At 42.6% G+C, this 19,454-nt stretch overlaps 1 protein-coding gene across 2 annotated transcripts in view; it reads right to left on the bottom strand.

The window, feature by feature from the left end:
• Positions 1-6,722: 6,722 nt before the first annotated feature.
• RAP1GDS1 (Rap1 GTPase-GDP dissociation stimulator 1) overlaps positions 6,723-19,454 on the bottom strand; it is a 202,071-nt gene continuing 189,339 nt past the window's right edge. For both annotated transcript variants that reach the window (XM_077476583.1, XM_077476584.1), the window contains 2 exons: positions 11,572-11,700; positions 6,723-7,336 (listed from right to left, as the gene is read on the bottom strand). In XM_077476583.1, the coding sequence (XP_077332709.1) occupies positions 7,209-7,336; positions 11,572-11,700 (257 nt within the window). In that variant the 3' untranslated portion in view covers positions 6,723-7,208. The remainder of the gene's footprint in view (positions 7,337-11,571; positions 11,701-19,454) is intronic.

The following is a 19,454-nucleotide window of genomic DNA, read 5'->3' as shown; positions in this document are numbered from 1 at the left end:
GAGGAGTTTCCATGGTATGGAACATTTGTTTTTATGTTTTACTTTTGTGGTCTCTCTTTTTTTACTGTTTTAATTATGGAATAAAAACATTTCCTTATTTAAATACTACACTATAGGAGCCCATATCTCAAATTTTTTGCATGAAAACCTTATCTAGACTGGACATTGGCGAGAGCATTAGGAGAGGAGCACAGCTGGATGATCTGGGCTTGGAGAAAGATCTTTTGTACACCTAATTCGGTCCAGCTGCAACAGCTTTGGTATTGGCGTATCACGGTTTATGTATCACTTTTAAACATTTCTCTATATCAAGTTCATATTTTTTTGGGCAACTTAGTGAGGTTTGCACCACTTTTATTAGTGACTATAGAGGCACATAGCCTAACAAGTGAACAGGGTCTGTCGCCTTTCATTATATAGGTAGTGCCATTTAATCTTATACTTGCACTATTAAAGGACTCACAGCGAAACCCTTCAGAAAAATCCTGCTCGTTCTCTCCCCAGGAATGTCACGTCATCATTACATTTATATAGAACCATAGGTCCCGGAGATCCAAAAGAACTCATGCGCCAAGTCCACAGGCCAGAAGGGCAAAGGACCAAAGGGGCATAATTGGATATAACCTTGTCTGTACTGTATCGACGAGACTCTATGCGAAGGCTTCTGGCTGCGTGAAAATCTAGGTCTAATCTAGACAGTGTACCATGAGAGGTAGAATGACAGGAGAATTCTTTACAGTCAGGAAGTTTCTAACGCCATAATTCCACCCAGCCATAGCTCTCCATCCAATGCAAGAGTTAGGACTGCAGGTAATACTGGTATGCTGTGAAGTGGCTCTGTAGCTTACACATGTATTTCCAAAATAATCCCCTGTTTTTAGCACATACTGTTAGACAGGATAATTTGGTTGGTTGCAGGCTATTCGGTAAGTTGAACAGGAGACTTTATTTGCTTTTGACCCTAGTCGTGAATGGGTTAAAAATATATATTTTTAAACTATAGCCTATAGAAGCACTTAAACTACAACTGTTATCTCCTCTTTTTCAAAGGAGAGCAGAATCTTAGAAGCTTTCCTGCGTTCAAGTGTTCATAAGCTGTTATAAATAAGCTAAAACTTTGTTGTGTGATCTTTAGGCCCCGTTCACATCTGGTGATTTGGGATCGTGGGCAGATTCTGCATGTTTGGCACCAGGGGTTTTAATGTAAGCGACGTATAAATTGATCATAGTTGCCAATTTTACATTACTATGCAAACAGGTTCTAACCTTTCTATGCCATGGCCCAAATTATTAAAGCAAATATATCGATCAACCATAACATTATGACCACCAACCGTAACTTGACCTCTGAAGGTACGCTGTGGTATCTGGCATCAAGACAGCAGTAGCAGATCCTTTACATCTTGTAAGGGCCTCCATACATCAGACCTTTTTTTTCCAGCACATCCCACAAATGCTTGATTGGATTGAGATCTGGAGAATTTGGAGTCAACACCTCACATTTGTTGTTTTGCCTTTCAAATCATTCTTGAATTCATCAGACCAAGCCACCTTCTGCCATTGCTCTGTCCTTGAGCTGGTCTGGGGCTACATAGCCCCATCTGCAAGAAACTGTGATGCACTGTTGTGACACCAGCAATTTGAGCTAGGGTAGTTTCTCAATTGGATCAGACTACACAGACCAGCCTTCGTTCCAATGTATATTAATAAGCCTGACTGTGTTGCTGGTTTTCTTTCCTTGGACCACATAAGGTAGGTCCTGACCAATGCACAGCAGCAGCATCCCACAAGAGCTTCAGTTTTGAAGATACTCCAACCCAGTTCAATGTTTTTGCTCAAATTCTTACAATTCCCCATTTTTTTTCAGCCCATCAACTTCAGGGACAACATGTTCACTTTCTGCCTATTATATGTCACTTCTTTTCAGATTATTGTAAGGAGATAATCAACATTATTCACCTTACTGCATAATGTCATGGCTGATCGGTGTGTACCCCAGGCCAAGAAATATTTACTAACATTTATACTTTGACGTGTGCTAAAAAAAAACCTTCTAGATAAATGTCTTTTCCTTCCTTACTATTTTTATAACAGTCACATGAATACTGTGCAGAGTATGGAATTAGTGCTTGCTTTCATCTGCTGATGTCACACCTCCCATCTGAACCTCCTCTCTATGCATCTCTGCCCAGAACTGTAGACAGCAATACTAACTCTACAGGAGCCGCTCTTACTCAAACACTTTTGGGCCAGTAGAGTGGCTGTTTGTGGTGATCTACAGGAAGGCCATGCATCAGCAACACAGTGGGGGTTATTTACTAAAGGAAAATCCACTTTGCACTGCAAGTGCACTTGGAAGTAAAGTCGCTGTAGATCCGAGGGGGACATGCAAGGAAAATTTAAAAAAAACAGCATTTTAACTTGCACATGATTGGATGATTAAATCTAAGGGGTAGATCTGAAATGTGTGGAAGATCTGCTGATTTTGAGTGACTGCACTTCCAAGTGCACTTGCAGTGCAAAGTGGATGCGTCTCTCGTAAATAACCCCCAGTGTCCTTTAGTCAAAATAAAGGTGTGCACTCTCACTTTCACATCAATAGGACCCTGTGGGTAATGTCATCACCCAATCACAGAAAGAAACAGATCAGCGGAGGACTAACAATTGTTTTGCTCCTATTGCCCAAACAAAACAAAAAAAATTCCCATGTTAAATTTAACAAAATAAAAGTCGCCCTTTAAATGCAACTAATTTTTGTTTACAAACAGGTTAAAAGGCATTAGAACAGCATAAAAGTCAGACAACCAACTTTTCTTTTTTTTTTTTTTTTTTTAAGGAGGAGGTTAGCATTGGCAGCTTTCATAATTTTGCAAAAAAATTAAAAAAATGTAAAAAAAACAAAAAAAAAACACTATTTGCACACACAAATCAATGTACCAATAGAAACTTTCTTTCTTCTTTATTGTGCTCTGACACAGGGAAGTTAATTAGCAGAATCCTGCTGGAATTTCAGTAGTATGCAAAACATTTTTTTTCTATTGAGAATCTGTTAAGTATAGATCGGCAAAGGTCAGGTCTGTGTTATTCAGTGCTAACTGTCCTCAACACATTAAAAGTGTTTGCAAGTTCTGACCATTACTGCAAAATTTCAAACATGTTGTAAAATGAGAGTCACTGAAATGTAACCTCTAAATCCAATACCGCATTATATATGGCTTAAATAACTAATAAAAAACATTAGCAGGACTAATTCATGCAGAGAGCTTTTCAGACATTAGAGGGCAGTCTTGTACTACAACTGAATCAACTGTAACCTCCCCTAAAAAAACAGAAACGACTGCCATTAAGGGATTACAGAGCCATTTAGGGATTAGAGGCCATAAAAGGACCATTAATGACCATTTGCATTAGGATATGAGTGAATTACAGATTACATAATCATAAATACACATATCAAGTTAGGGACAAAGGTAGATGGTACACTGTAACTATTTGTATCACTTTACTAAGAGTTAAAAGGGATATGTGATCAGTATGAAAGTAGAATTGTAAAGGCATACTTATGAAACATGAATATGTACCCTGCTACTTGGCTGTTTTGTCAGAGAACAACTTGCAGAGCTCACCGCCTCTCATGAGGTCTGATAGCACCCGATATTATATGACAGTAGCTTTTCTCAACTAAGGTTCTATTAAACAACCTGCAATTTCTGCCTTTTAAATATGTAACCACTGACCCCAAAGGGGTTGATTTACTAAAACTGAAGAGTGCAAGATCTGGTGCAGCTCTGCATAGAAACCAATCAGCTTCCAGGTTATTTTGTCAAAAGCTTAATTGATAATCTAAAGTTAGAAGCTGATTGGTTATCATGCACAGCTGAACCAGATATTGCACTCTCCAGGTTTAGTAAATCAACTCCATTATTCCACCGACCACCAATGTAAGGGGCAACCTCCCCACTGACCACCACACTAAGACGTGAGCTGTAGATATAGTATTTATTAGCAGGGGTTCCCAGAGACATTACATTTATTTCAAGGGTTCCGCCATGTTAGAGAGAAAAAGGCTGGATAACCGCATCATATAAGGTTTTACAGAGGAAAGTATTACGGTAGATCTAAACCCCAATTCAAAACTGAACTTTAAGGAAATTAAAAATCCTCCCTCGCAGTGGGGTTGTTGTCACACAGATAAGAATAAATTGCTGGGAAAAGCTCCTGCCGGCTCTTCCATGTTGCAAAACTGATCCCCACAGGATCTCCTCCCCTATGCTTTGATGGTCGGATGCCTTTGACATTACAAAGACCAATGCAGAGCCCATAGTTCTGCACTAGACGTGAGGAAGCTGACAGGAGAGAGCAGTATCCGCTACATAAAACTGCTTTTCTTGCCCTCCAAGGCCTAAATGAGAATGTAAATGTAAAGAAGACCCACTGCGAGGAAGAATTTTTAACTTTTCCTGGAGTCATGCTTTAACCTTTTTTTGCTGCCAGAGCCATTTTTGCATTTTTTGCACACTTTTAAAACATCATTTTTGGCCTGAAGATTACACAAAACTCCCAAACATTATGTATGTTCTGAAAGTAGACACCCTAGAGGAGGGGTAGTGAATTAAAATTCAGGCTGAGGCCTAAATCACAAGTCTGTGCTATGAAAGATTGTACACGTCTTATTTCATTTTTTGGCACAAGCCACGCTCTGACGCTTTTGTTTCCGTTCCCTCCACACACTCTGGTAATAGTCTGTAAATGTCCCCAATAGTGTTCCCCTTTACATCAGGTGCCCCCATAATTTAGTTGCCACCATCAGATTATCCCCTTACATCCGGTCTCCCAATCAGAGTGCCCCCTTACATCCGGTCTCCCAATCAGAGTGCCCCCTTACATCAGGTGTCCCAATCAGAGTGCTCCTTTACATCAGGTGTCCCCTTAACATAATATGTGTCTATCAGCATGCCCCTTATTTTATGTTAAGGGGCACTCTGATGAGTACATTTATGTTAAGGGGCATGCTGATGGGCACATTTTGTTGTGCCCATTAGTTTTTTTTTTTTTCATTAATCTTTTTTTCATTACATGTGATGTTTTTTAGGTGACAGGTTCTTTTGACCCTGCATGTCTCCTGTGAGCTCCACTGAATTATTTGCAATGCAGATCGCACTGGTAAAGCGATTTGTGCAACCGAGCCAACCTGATGCCGTATAACTGAAGCAGCTAGTTGGCAAGCGGTTAAAGTGTATATGAAATTTTAGTACGTGGATTTGGATCTATTTTAAAGCAGATCTATATGGTATCTGAACACCACAAAAGAAAAACACTACTTAAAGCAGAGCTCCACCCAAAAGGGAAAGCTCCGCTTGATAGCACCCCCACCCCCCTTCCACATTTGGCACTTTTTAGGGGGTACCTGGTTTTTACAGGTCATTCTGGGTCAGATTGCCGTGGTGATCTATGAGTATTGCTGGCCCCTCTTCCTCTCCCCTGCGGCCTTCTGGGACACACTCACAGGTCCCAGAAAACAGCGGGACCACTCAAAGCGCAGTGTGACCCGTGCATGCAAGGTAGGAAACCAGCTGTGAAATCTTATAAAAGTCAGCAGCTACAGTATTTGTAATTTTTTTTTTGGGGGGGGGGGGGAGGGGGTGAGAGCTCCTCTTTAATTCATGCTGAGAAATCACTTTGAAAACACTCCCTAGTATTTCTGGCCCTGGCCATCTTGAGTAAGGGCATATAAGAATTTACTTCCTGCATGCCATCTGCCCAGGCATGTACGCAGGAGGGTGTGCTTAGCTTAGAAAGCCGCTCCCTCCTAACCTGAAGCCTCCTGGGATATATGACATAATTTGCCTAGGCATAGAAACCAGGAAATAACCGAAGAAAAGGATGACTTATTTTTTTGAAACAACCAAATAAGATATACTTTCCTATCTATTTATTAATGCTAGCAGCTTAAGAATTAAAAATAGTCAATATTGATTCCACTTTAAGACGACCTGTTATGTGACATTGTTACGCACGCACAGATGCTGCGAGATGGTCTTACCAGCGTGTCAATAGATTAAGATAATAGATTAAGTGATGATGATTTCCCCAAACCCATGACCCAGTTATAGAGAGCGTATAAAATATGGAAATGCTTGTTTAAACACACCGTGCTAGACTTGGTATACAAAATGGACATCATTTGTCATTTTATACATGTAAAGTTAATAAATCATTCCAATATAAAATAGTTTTTGTATTTAAACCAGAACAGCAGAATGAGATATTGGGTTTTATGTGATGTGGCCAAAGCCATTGCCTGTCTCTCCTAGCTGTATTATGCACAGGCCATGCATGACTCTGGAGTTTCTTCTTTAGGCTGGGTTCACACTGCTCCAACTTGAAAGTTGTGTGACTTTGTCAGGCGACTTCAGGGAATGCCTGTGTAATCTTCCTGTAATGTCAGATCCAAATCACATTAATTAAGTTGAGGACCTGTCTTGGATGTGATTCAATCCAAGGGGCTCGAACCAGACAGAAGTACTGTGGGAATCTTTTCCAAAGTCAGACAAGACGGTTCTCGTAGGGAAACATTTTCATATGTAATGCGACTTGTGCTCTCAAAGTCGCATCATGTTGCACCAGTGTGAACCAGTCCTTAGCCTTTAACATCCAGCTCTGTAAACGAAGAATAATAAACAACGAAAGCAAATAAAAGCAATAAATAAGACACAACAAAATAAGAGGGCACTGGAAGTTTTATTAGTGGACTCTGGGTATTGTATCACAAGATTAACAGCAATGATCAAGACTAGTAAATGAGTAGCAATGGAGTTCCTTCCTAGCCTGCATCCAAAGCACCAAAAATGGAGCTGTTGTGACTACATGTGATAATCCAATTCCAAAAAGAACTGGCTGTTTCCTGTATTGTCCATACTCTAGCAATACTCTATTGGGGTTGTATCACTTTACATTAGAGGACTACGACATGCACATACTTCCCTTGGAGGTAAGCAACGAGGATACAAGGGAAAAATTAATGAGAAGAGAATGGCTTTAGTTTTCATCTTTCTGTGCCTACGATTGTACAGGTACCTACGGCAGTTCATCGGTTTCTGTGGCAACATAGCACACATGCACAAGTGATACGGTTGGTGGGGAACATGGCCAGGGCAGAGCACAGAGACAATGAAATCTGCGGGACGGACAATTTGCGCAAACAAATCTCAGCTTTGTACAGTCAGTTTCTGCTCTGTTAGCGAGGCCTGCTGGGCCACCGTTTTGTTCTCATGGCTCCGTAATTTGGATACAACTTCAAGGAATGCCAGGCTTTGAACTTCCTTGTGAAGAGGCTCTGAAAAAATCAGCATGCAAACATCAGAGGTATGAAATTTGACAGGATCTGAGAGACAGTAAACATATTATTAACTGCAATAGAAGGACTGCTGTACAAGATCTAGCACTGCAAGTCATGCAAATTATTATATAGCATCCTTTGTGACAACTAGGCCATGTAGGGATTAACTCCTGAGATACAGGGATTTCCATATTTCCCTACAAGTTAAGAAATATAGATTTCTTTACATACAAGGGAATAGCACTTTCATCCCATGTAGCCACTTATGAATCATAGTGGGAAAAAGCATGGTGAGTCTAGGGATGCACAGGGACATAGCTACTGATTTAGGCCTCGTAAACACAGTTTTATTGGCGCTACACTGTACCTTTTACACGGTTTGATTGTTGTACGACCGAGCGTCTGATTTTTGTCAAAAGCGCGTGTGCAGGATTTTGTCTAGCATACTAACTATCCGCAAATTGTCTTTTGGCAAACACGAACATGGTGACGTACTATGAGAGTATAAATAGGAAGTTAATTTCCCAAGCAACACCCTTTGGGCCCCTCCTGCTAATTTCGTGTTAGTAGAAGTTTGGTGGGTTTTGATTCACGATTTTCATATCGTACAAAACAAACGCAATGACCATCCGAAAACCAGACATTGAATTCACGTCTGACAAAAAAGTTATAGCCTGCACATCCAGCTGTCTGATGAAAAAGTCAAATCGTCTGTCAAAAGCACCGTACTAATGGCCGAAAAATCCACAGACAGTTCGTCTTATGAATTTTCCCTTCTGATTTTCGTATCGTGTACGAGGCCTTAATGCCTACTTCAGGCAGGAAAAAAAAATATCCTTGCAGTGCGTAGCCCCCTCGCACACTGTAAGGGTTAAATCCTCATTAGATCTAAGGGTAGAGAAAGAAGATGTAATATTTACCGTAGCCTCCCTGGCGGTATTCCCGAGTCTGGCTCTGGGTGAGATTTAAATACCATAAGCAGTATTCCCGAGCCAGACTCGGGACTGCATCACTGGATCCATGGAGGGGTTTACTTACCTTGTCCCCTGGATCCAGTGATGTCCCCCCGCTGTGATCTGCGAGCCGTCCTCCGCTAGATCTGTCACATCGCCGGCCTCCGTTCCCTGCAAGCGTTGCGACGCACGGGGACAGAGTTCGGCGCCAAATTCAAAAAGTAAAATACACAGTGTAGATACAGTATACTGTAATCTTACAGATTACTGTACTGTATCAAGTAATTACACATCCCCTTTGTCCCTAGTGGTTTGTCCCGTGTCTTGCATGCAGTTTTATATTATAAATACTGTTCTTTATGCCAGGAAACTGGGGATTGTCCATAGCAACCAAAAAATTTCCCTTTACATCAAAAGTGGTTATAGACCAGCTAGAAAACAGCGATAATAAATCAGAATCACTTGCAGAATTGAGCGATAGTAATTTGTGGGGAAATTGTCATCAAACAGTAAAAGTAATGACAGCGACAATCTATCTCTATATCTCTATATATCTATATCTAGCTATCTATCTATCTATCTATCTATATATATATTATTATATTATAATTATAATTTATGATTTCATATTTCAAATGTTATCATACCCGGGATGTCTATTAGACTCTTGTTTGGACAGATTTAAGTGAATTATTTCTAAGAATTACAGACCTACAATATAAAACGCCAAATTTTCATGCAAAATAATTGTACCGCTTTCAGCACCTAAAATCTGAAATAATCATACCGCCAGGGAGGTTAATCATTACTATGTCAGGCTTCTATGCCAAAGCACTTGCTGACAGCAGAATCATGAACAATGCAGGACCAATAGTCCTGCATTGTATACAAGGACCCCAGAGGTCCTTCCAATACTTGACAATTTGGACAAAAGGGTGCTGGTAGCTAGGAGAGCAAGGAATAAGGCAAGTTTTATAGCCTTCTCCTCTACCCCGGTGTAAACTTTTCACTGGGTCTCCCTTTGCTGAGCACTGACCCCCATCTCCTCCTTACTGTGTCACTGTGGACTCCATAAGCAGAGGGCCGGACACGGTATCGTCTATTGGGGTTCATAGGGACCTGATCATGACCAAGCAGGGGATGCTCAAACATTAATTTAGGGTAGGCAATTCTTTTGTCACCTCTCTCAATAGTAAACAAACTTACATTTATGACCTCATACTGCCTCTTGAATCCTCCATGGGGCTCTATTTTTTCAATATTTTAGCTTACTATCAGAAAAGAGTGTTTGTATTATGTCTAAATCATAATTAGGTGTGCTACTGACAATAAATCCTTGCACTATATGGAGCACATTTAAAGTGGGTACTCGAGCTGCATTTTTTTATTTTTAAGGATACAGTTAAAGTGGGTTCTAAAGGCAGAAGGTTTTTTTATCTTAATGCATTCTCTGCATGCAGCTCTTAGCCCCGCCCCACCCCCTCCCCCCTTTTACTTACCTGAGCCCAATCTTGATCCAGTGATGTGCACAACTGCAGATAACCTCTCAGGTCTCTCCCTCCTCATTGCCTCAGACACAGCCATTGGCTCCTGCTGCTGTAAATCACAGCCAGTGAGGAGGGATCAGGGGTGGGGCCAAGTTGCGCTCTGTGTGTCAATGGACATGCAGAGTTGCGCTCGGGAGCAAGCATGCACAAGTGCCCCTATAGCACTCCCTAGAGAGGGGAGATGAGTAGCCCAGACTCCAGAGGGTGACCCCAGAAGAGGAGGATAGGGGATGCTCTGTGCAAATCCATTGCACAGAGCAGGAAAGTATAACACGTTTGTTATTCTAATTTTAAAAATAATCAAGCATTTACAATCACTTTAATGCTGCCCTTCAAGCCACTGCAGCAAAAACCATCGATACACTGCACCTGTGTACAATGGAAAGCAGCCTTAAGCCAGCCATACATTGGTAGATCTTTGTAAGAACATTTGTATATCATTCAAAAGCACTTTGAATGTTAAAATGTAATATTTTTGGATTTTAAGGGGAAAAAAAAAAAAAACACACACATTACTTGTTAAAACAAAATGTTTCATTCTACTCCTTTGAGATTTCTCATCACTGTGGTTGAAAGCAAATGTCGATTTGATCCAGTTAATGATGAGAAAATGAACCTTCTTAAAATGAAAATGTTTTAATGCAATTCTACTAGTGTATGGCTAAGCATCGTCCCTGCCATGCCTATTACAGCTTTGTCTTCTTGTAGGAGAACAAAGTCTGGGCTGGTTAGGGTCTTTGGCTTGTCACATGCACATGATTTCCATGGATCCATACAGAGCCAGAGCTGGTAAACACTGCATTTTGTTCTGTAGATGTCAGGTAGGCAAGATTGATTTTTCATTTTAGAGAACACTTATCCTTGTAGATAAGAGCTAAGACTGAAGCTTTCCAAAGCTGCCATGGTGATGCAGACCCTCAAGTAATTCCAACTATGGCTGGACATGCTAAAAGACATTGTATTATGAGACTGAATTTAGCAGCTTGCAGCAGTGTCCTTCAGTATGAATTCTGACATGTACAAATTATGTCTTCCCTCACAACAAGTGTAATATCAGCACCAGCTGGACTGTAACAATAGCAATAGTTACTTCTTTCAGTAGCTAACAGTAAGGCTACTTTCACACTGGGGCATTGCGGGTGCTGGAGGTAAAGCGGCACTATATTTACCGGCGCTTTACCGTCGTTTTAGCGGTGATATGCGGCGCTAGCAGGGAAGTTTTAACCCCTGCTAGTGGCCGAAAAAAGGTTAAAACCACCCACAAAGCGCGACTGCAGCGGCGCTTTGCAGGCAGGTGTGCAGCACTGCCCTATTGTTTTCTATGGGAAGGGGGCGTTTTAGGAGCGGTAAATCCTACAGCGCTCCAAAGATGCGGCTTGCAGGTCCTACAAGCGCACCACTCCAGTGTGAAAGCCCTCGGGCTTTCACACTGGAGAGACAGCAGGGGCTGTTTCAGGGCACTTTGCAGGCACTATTTTTATCACTGTAGCGCCTGCAAAGCGCCCCAGTGTGAAAGGGGCCTAACACAGGGAGCTATCCATTTGGAAAAGTAGCAGCACTATGATGAATATTAAAAAAGTTAAGTGTGAGTAATTAACTTAATATAACCATATAATACCCATTCTAAGAAAGAAAAATATAATCTTATACCAGACTGATCTAGGTGGGCACTTATAATACAAGTAATGCTGATTATAATGTAAGCATTGTCAGAATAACATCCATTACGTACCAGAACCCATAACTGCACAAATCAAAACCATAGAATTGTACTTGATCTCTGGTGCACTTCTGTCATCTGATAACAGTCTGTGAAGAACTTGGACCAACTTTGCGCTTTCTAGATGACATTCAGCCGATTCTAAAAGACAAGCAAGGGAAAAGTGTGTTAAATGCATGCTGTCCACTATTGCAGAAGGAAGTACCTAAAAAGAAATATGCTTTATGATATATACAAATCTTTTTAAAACCTAAGCTACAGTACTGTGCAAATGTCTTATGCAGGTGTGAAAAAATGCTGTATATTAGGAACACTTTCAGAAATAGAAGTATTCCTTTATTTTTATCAATTAACAAAATGGAAATTAAATGAACAGAAGAGAAATTCAAATCTAATCAATATTTGGTGTGACCATCAAAACAGCATCAATTCTTCTAGGTACACTTGCACACAGTTTTTGAAGGAACGCTGCAGGTAGGTTGTTCCAAATATCCTTAAGATAGTTCTTATTGACATTGGCTGTACGTTTGTGGTCTTTGTCCTGCTGCAGAATACATTTGGGGCCAATCACACGCCTCCCTGATGGTATGGCATGATGGATACTTCTTCCTGCATTTCTCAGCATCGAGGAAACCATTGATCCCGACCAAATCTCCAACTTCATTTACAGAAATGCAGCCCAAACTTGCATGGAACCTTCACCACGCTTCACTGTGGCCTGAAGACACTCATCATTGTATCAGTCTCCAGCAAACAAACGGCCTCCTGCTATAGCCAAATATTTCAGATGTTGACTTATCAGTCCAGAGCGCACATGGTGCCTTTTTTCTGCAGCCCATGTTTTGAGGCATAGTTCAGTCACTTAACCTTGTTTCCATGTCCTATGCACCAAAAACATAGGAACTGGGGTGTATAAAAATTGCATCAGGTGCTCTGGACTGATGAGTCTGGAGAGCGGTAAAATGATAAGTGTCTTCTGGCAACAGTGAAGCATGGTGGAGGTTCCTTGCAAGTTTGGAGCTGAAAATGGTGTTGGAAATTTGGTCGGGATCAATGTTGTCCTCAATGCTGAGAAATACAGGCAGATATTTATCCATCAATGCCATACCATCAGGGAGGCGTGTGATTGGCCTCAATATATTCTGCAGCAGGACAATGACCCCAAACAAACATACAGCCAATGTCATTAAAGTGATTGTAAAGTCTTGTTTTTTTCCTATAAATATAACACACATTTTATACTTACCAGCTATGTTGCAGTGGATTTGCACAGAGCAGCCCGGATCCTCCTCTTCTTGGGTCCCTCTTCTGTGATCCTGGCCTTTCCCTCCTGTTACCTCCACCAATCCTTACAATTGGCACAATGCAGTCAGGCAAGTACCGTTCTCTTGGCAACCACCAAACCCAGACACATCCAGATTGCCAGAGAAGACGTCTCCACTGTTTTACACCACTGCATCCAACTCTTTGCATTGCACTTGGTGATGTAAGGATTGGATGCAGCTGCTCAGCCATGGAAACCCATTCCTTGAAACTCTCTACGCACTGTTGTGCTAATCTGAAGGCCACTCAAAGTGAGTTTTAGCATGAGCTGACTGTCATTTTACGTGGCCTATCACTTCGTGGCTCAGTTGCTGTTGTTCCCAGTTTGTTATAATACCACTGAGGCCTCATGCACACTGGACGTTTTTACAGTTGCTGTTTTTAGCGTCAGACTTTTTTTCTAGTCAATCTCCCCATCATGTATCCTGTGTCCAGGCACACATAGGCTCTTATCAGCAGCTTTTGGCTGGGGCATTTTTTGGCTTTAAAAAAAACCCCAAAACTAGTGGGTTCTGAGATGAGTTTTTCAGCTTTTTTTTGTTTATAAAAATGCTTAAATAGCAGAAAAATGCAAAAAAAGATAATAAACACAAAAAAAACTGGAAAAAAAAAACCCTAGCTAAAAACGCTATTGCAAAAATGTTGAAAAACAATGATACCATCACTGCAGAGCTACTGGCGTTTTAATACGTTATTATAACGTCCAGTGTGCATGAGGCCTAACAGTTGACCAAGGAATATTTAGTAGCAAGGGAATTGCAGAGATGGCACAGGTGTCAACCTATCACGATACCATGCTTGAATTCACTGAGCTCCTGAGAACAGCCCATTCTTTCACAAATGTTTGTAGAAGCAGTCTGCATGCCTAGGTGTTTGATTTTATACACCTGTAGCCATGGAGGTGATTGGAACACCTAAATCCAATGATTTGGAAGGTAGTCCCAATACTTTTGGCAATATAGTATTTTTCCTGATCTGTATTCAAAAGAAAGTAAAACATGAATTTCTCAGACTCCTTTATTTCTTTTGAGAAGATCTTTGCAAAGGGACTACTGGCCTGACATTCTATTAGGATCATTCTCACACTCTTAAGTATAAGCCTTCCATACTTTAACTACTTTCCGCCCACCATATAGCAGAATGAGGGCTGGAAAGTGGTTGCATTATCCAGAGGGGGCGTCATATGACATCAAGCAGGACAAGCCGTGGGGCGCGCAGCGTGGCGATGTGGTGTGTCAGTCTGACACACTGCACTTTTGTGTCCAATCACAGCTCATCACATGGTAACTAGGAAGTGCCATTTATCGGCTTTTCCTCTACTCACACTGACAAGGCATGAGTAGAGGAGAGACGATCGGCTGCTCTCCTGACAGGGGGTGTCTGTGCTGATAGTCAGCGCATTGATTATCAGTGCACACCCATCAAGGGTGCCCACTAGAGCCCACCAGAGATGCCAATCAGTGCCCATTAAAATGCCCATCAGTGCCTCCTAATCAGTGCTGCATATCATGCCATCAGTGCCTATCAGTGCCACCCATCAATGCCACCTAAGAGTGCCCATTAGTGCAACCTGTCAGTGCTGCATATCAATGCTACATATAAGTGCCTCATCCTCAGTGCCCAACAGTGAAGGAGAACACTTATTTACAAAGATTTATAACAGAAACAAAAAGGAAAAAACTATTTATAGCTCAAAAAATAAAAAACCCAGTGGTAATCAAATATCACCACAAGAAAGCTCAATTTGTGGGGAAAAAAATGATAAAAATGTGTTTGGGTACAGTGTTTCATGACCGTGCAATTGTCATTCAAAATGCCACAGCGCTGAAAGCAGAAAATTGGCCTGGGTAGGAAGGGGGGGGAAGTGCACTGTATTGAAGTACACTAGGATTTGAATACCAATTTCGACAATAAATAACTGGAAACCATTCGTAGACTTGCACATACATGCACCTCACCCCAGGAAATGGCTTACAAGCGTCTTTCAAGGGGATCAAACCCAAACCCCAGCACTGTTTATACCAAAAATTATATTGAAAGTGCAAAATGTCTTCCCCATCTGAGCACTAAAGGGCCATAGGTGCAGCGCACCAAAAGGGAAGTAAAACTCAGTAACTTTTTCATGACTGGACGTCACTGAATCCTAGATGCCCACACTAAATTTAGCAGTGTCAGTATGCAGCGCTTAACCCGACAATAGCTCTATAACAAATGTGTCCACCTACAGTGACTTGCAAAAGTATTTCACCCCCCTTGACTTTTTCCTTATTTTGTTACATTGCAGCCTTTAGTTCAGTTTAATGTGAATTATATGTGATGGATCAGAACACAATAGTCTAAGTTGGTGAAGTAAAATTAGAAAAATATATACATAAAACCATTTTTCCAAAATAAACTGATAATTGGCATGTGTGTATTTATTCACCCCCTTTGTTATGAAGCCCATAAAAAGCTCTGGTGCAACCAATTACCTTCAGAAGTCACATAATTAGTGAATTGATGTCCACCTGTGTGCTATCTAAGTGTCATATGATCTGTCATTACATATACACACCTGTTTGAAAGGCCCCAGAGGCTGCAGCACCTAAGCAAGAGGCACCACTAACCAAACACTGCCATGAAGATCAAGGAACTCTCCAAACAAGTTAGGGACAATGTTGTTGAGAAGTACAAGTCAGGGTTAGGTTATAAAAAAATATCCAAATCTTTGATGATCTCTAGGAGCACAATCAAATCTATCATAACCAAATGAAAAGAACATGGCACAACAGCAAACCTTTCAAGAGAGGGCCGCACACCAAAACTCACGGACCGGGCAAGGAGGGCATCAGAGAGGCAGCACAGAGACCTAAGGTAACCCTGGGGGAGCTGCAGAGTTCCACGGCAGAAACTGGAGTATCTGTACATTGGACGACAATAAGCCATACACTCCATAGAGTTGGGCTTTATGGCAGAGTGGCCAGAAGAAAGCCATTACTTTGAGAAAAAAACAAAATGGCACATTTAAGTTTGCGAAAAGGCATGTGGTAGACTCCCAAAATGTATGGAGGAATGTGCTTTGGTCTGATTAGACTAACATTTTACTTTTTGCCCATCATAGAAAACGCTATGTTTGGCGCAAACCCAACACATCACATCACCCAAAGAACACCACCACAGTGAAACCTCAACTCTGACCAGTTTCCCAGTCCTGACTGCTGAAAACATCCCCACAGCATGATGCTGCCACCACCATGTTTCACAGTGGTGGTGTTTTTTGGATGATGTGATGTGTTGGGTTGGGTACCCACAGACCGTGGTGGGTAGTCATATAGGTGTGGTGAATGAACATGCATCGTATGACGTATGGTATATACAGGCGAGAAGATTGTGGACAACAATCAATTAACAAACAAATCCTCAGCCCATATGAATCTGTAGACGTGACAGATCCTGACATGTGAGCACTAGCTAACTGACCCAGGTACAAACATTAACCACTTGCCGACCGCCGCGCGACGATATACGTCGGCAGAATGGCACGGGCAGGCATATGGGCGTATATATAAGTCCCTGCCTGCCCGCGGGTGGGGGGCCCGATCGGGCCCCCCCCCGGTGCCTGCGGCGGTCGGCATTTCTTCGAGAGCGATCCGGGATGAGGGGGCGGCCATTCATTCATGGCCACCCCCTCGCGATCGCTCTCGACGAATGGAAATCCCCCGTGACATCACTTCCTCTCCTGTAATGTAAACACAGGAGAGGAAGTGATGTATTCTCTCCTCCGTGTCGGTATTTTCCGTTCCGACACGGAGGAGAGCGGATCGGTGAGTTGCACCAACACTCTACACACACAGTAGAACATGCCAGGCACACTCACACCCCCCCTTTACCCCCCGATCACCCCCCCAATTACCCCTGCCCCCCAGTCACAGTGACACCAATGTCATTTTTTTTTTTTGCATTGGTGTCATTTGTGACTGTAATAACTGTTAGGGCAGTTAGAGTTAGCCCCCTTTAGTTCTAATGTACCCCCCTAACCCCCCCAATAAAGGTTTAACCCCGTGATCACCCCCCGTCGCCAGTGTCACTAAGGCTGGGTTCACATTGCAGCGGTTTATGAGAACGAATGTGATTCGCACCGCACTGCAGTGCAAATCACATCCGATCTCTGTGCGATTCGAGTTCAGCCATTCGCCGCACCCGCCACACCCGCCGCACCCGCCGCAAATTCGCACGGGACCCTTTTTTTGGCCCGCAGCAGAATCGGATCGCATGGGTGTTCACACCATGCGATCCGAGTTTGCAGATCGCACTGCGATATGCGAACTGATCTGGGGGTGTCAGTAACATTTCACTGACACTCCCAGCAGTTCGCATAGGGCAGTGTGAACTGCCGCCGGGAGGCATGCGATGCGGGAACCCGCCGCGGATTCGCGGCGTTTCCGCATCGCTCCAGTGTGAACCCAGCCTAATAAGCGATCATTTTTCTGATCGCCGTATTAGTGTCACAGGTGACGCTAGTTAGGCAGGTAGGTATTTAGGTTCGCCGCAGCTTTTTATAGCGCCAGGGACCCCCATATACTACCGCATAAAGCCCCCTGATTGCCCCCTAGTTAACCCTTTCACCAGTGATCACCATATAACTGTTACAGGTGACGCTGGTTGGTTAGTTATTTTTTTATAGTTTCAGGGCACCCGCCATTTATTACCTAATAAAGGTTTAACCCCCTGATCACCCGGCGGGTGTCATTTGTGACTAATAACTGTTAGGGCAGTTAGGGTTAGCCCCCTTTAGTTCTAAGGTACCCCCCTAACCCCCCCAATAAAGGTTTAACCCCGTGATCACCCCCCGTCGCCAGTGTCACTAAGGCTGGGTTCAGATTGCAGCGGTTTGAGAACGGATGTGATTCGCACCGCACTGCAGTGCAAATCACATCCGATCTCTGTGCGATTCGAGTTCAGCCATTCGCCGCACCCGCCGCACCCGCCACACCCGCCGCACCCGCCGCAAATTCGCACGGGACCCTTTTTTTGGCCCGCAGCAGAATCGGATCGCATGGGTGTTCACACCATGCGATCCGAGTTTGCAGATCGCACTGCGATATGCGAACTGATCTGGGGGTGTCAGTAACATTTCACTGACACTCCCAGCAGTTCGCATAGGGCAGTGTGAACTGCCGCCGGGAGGCATGCGATGCGGGAACCCGCCGCGCATTCGTGGCGTTCCCGCATCGCTCCAGTGTGAACCCAGCCTAATAAGCGATCGTTTTTCTGATCGCTGTATTAGTGTCACAGGTGACGCTAGTTAGGCAGGTAGGTATTTAGGTTCGCCGCAGCTTTTTATAGCGCCAGGGACCCCCATATACTACCGCATAAAGCCCCCTGATTGCCCCCTAGTTAACCCTTTCACCAGTGATCACCATATAACTGTTACAGGTGACGCTGGTTGGTTAGTTATTTTTTTATAGTTTCAGGGCACCCGCCATTTATTACCTAGTCTCACTAGTGTACCCCTAAATTTAGGGGTGTCTACTTTCCAAAATGGGGTCATTTGGGGGGGGTTTGTGCCATCTTGGCATTTTATGGCCTTCAAAACTGTAACGCCCTTAGAAAGCCTGAAGGCGGTGCTTGGTTTTCGGGGCCCCGTACGCGGCTAGGCTCCCAAAAAGTCCCACATATGTGGTATCCCCGTACTCAGGAGAAGCAGCAGAATTTATTTTGGGGTGTCATTTCACATATGCCCATGGCATGCGTGAGCAATATATCATTTAGTGACAACTTTGTGAAAAAAAAAAAAAAAAGTTTGTAATTTTCCCGCAACTTGTGGCAAAATATAAAATATTCCATGGACTCAACATGCCTCTCAGCAAATAGCTTGGGGTGTCTACTTTCTAAAATGGGGTCATTTGTGGGGGTTTTGTGCCATCTTGGCATTTTATGGCCTTCAAAACTGTAATAGGTAGTGAGGAGTGAAGTCAAATATTTACGCCCTTAGAAAGCCTGAAGGCGGTGCTTGGTTTTCGGGGCCCCGTACGCGGCTAGGCTCCCAAAAAGTCCCACATATGTGGTATCCCCGTACTCAGGAGAAGCAGCAGAATTTATTTTGGGGTGTCATTTCACATACGCCCATAGCATATGTGAGCAATATATCATTTAGTGACAACTTTGTGTAAAAAAAAAAAAAAAATTTTTTTTTTGTCATTATTCAATCGCTTGAGGCAAAAAAATAAAATATTCAATGGGCTCAACATGCCTCTTATCAATTTCCTTAGGGGGTCTACTTTCCAAAATGGGGTCATTTGGGGGGGTTTTGTACTGCCCTGCCATTTTAGCACCTCAAGAAATGAGATAGGCAGTCGTAAACTAAAAGCTGCGTAAATTCCAGAAAACGTACCTTAGTTTGTAGATGTGACAACTTTTGCGCAAACCAATAAATATACAATTATTGACTTTTTTTTTACCAAAGACATGTGGCTGAATACATTTTGGCCTAAATGTATGACTAAAATTGAGTTTATTGGATTTTTCTAATAACAAAAAGTAGAAAATATCATTTTTTTTCAAAATTTGCGGTCTTTTTACGTTTATATCGC

The sequence above is a fragment of the Lithobates pipiens genome, unplaced genomic scaffold (assembly GCF_037356315.1).
Source record: "Lithobates pipiens isolate NorthernLeopardFrog02 unplaced genomic scaffold, aLitPip1_a1.2 Scaffold_13, whole genome shotgun sequence".
In the NCBI taxonomy this organism is placed as follows: Eukaryota; Metazoa; Chordata; class Amphibia; order Anura; family Ranidae; genus Lithobates; species Lithobates pipiens.
Note: the sequence above shows the minus strand (reverse complement) of the source record. Positions and strands in the feature narration are given on the sequence as shown.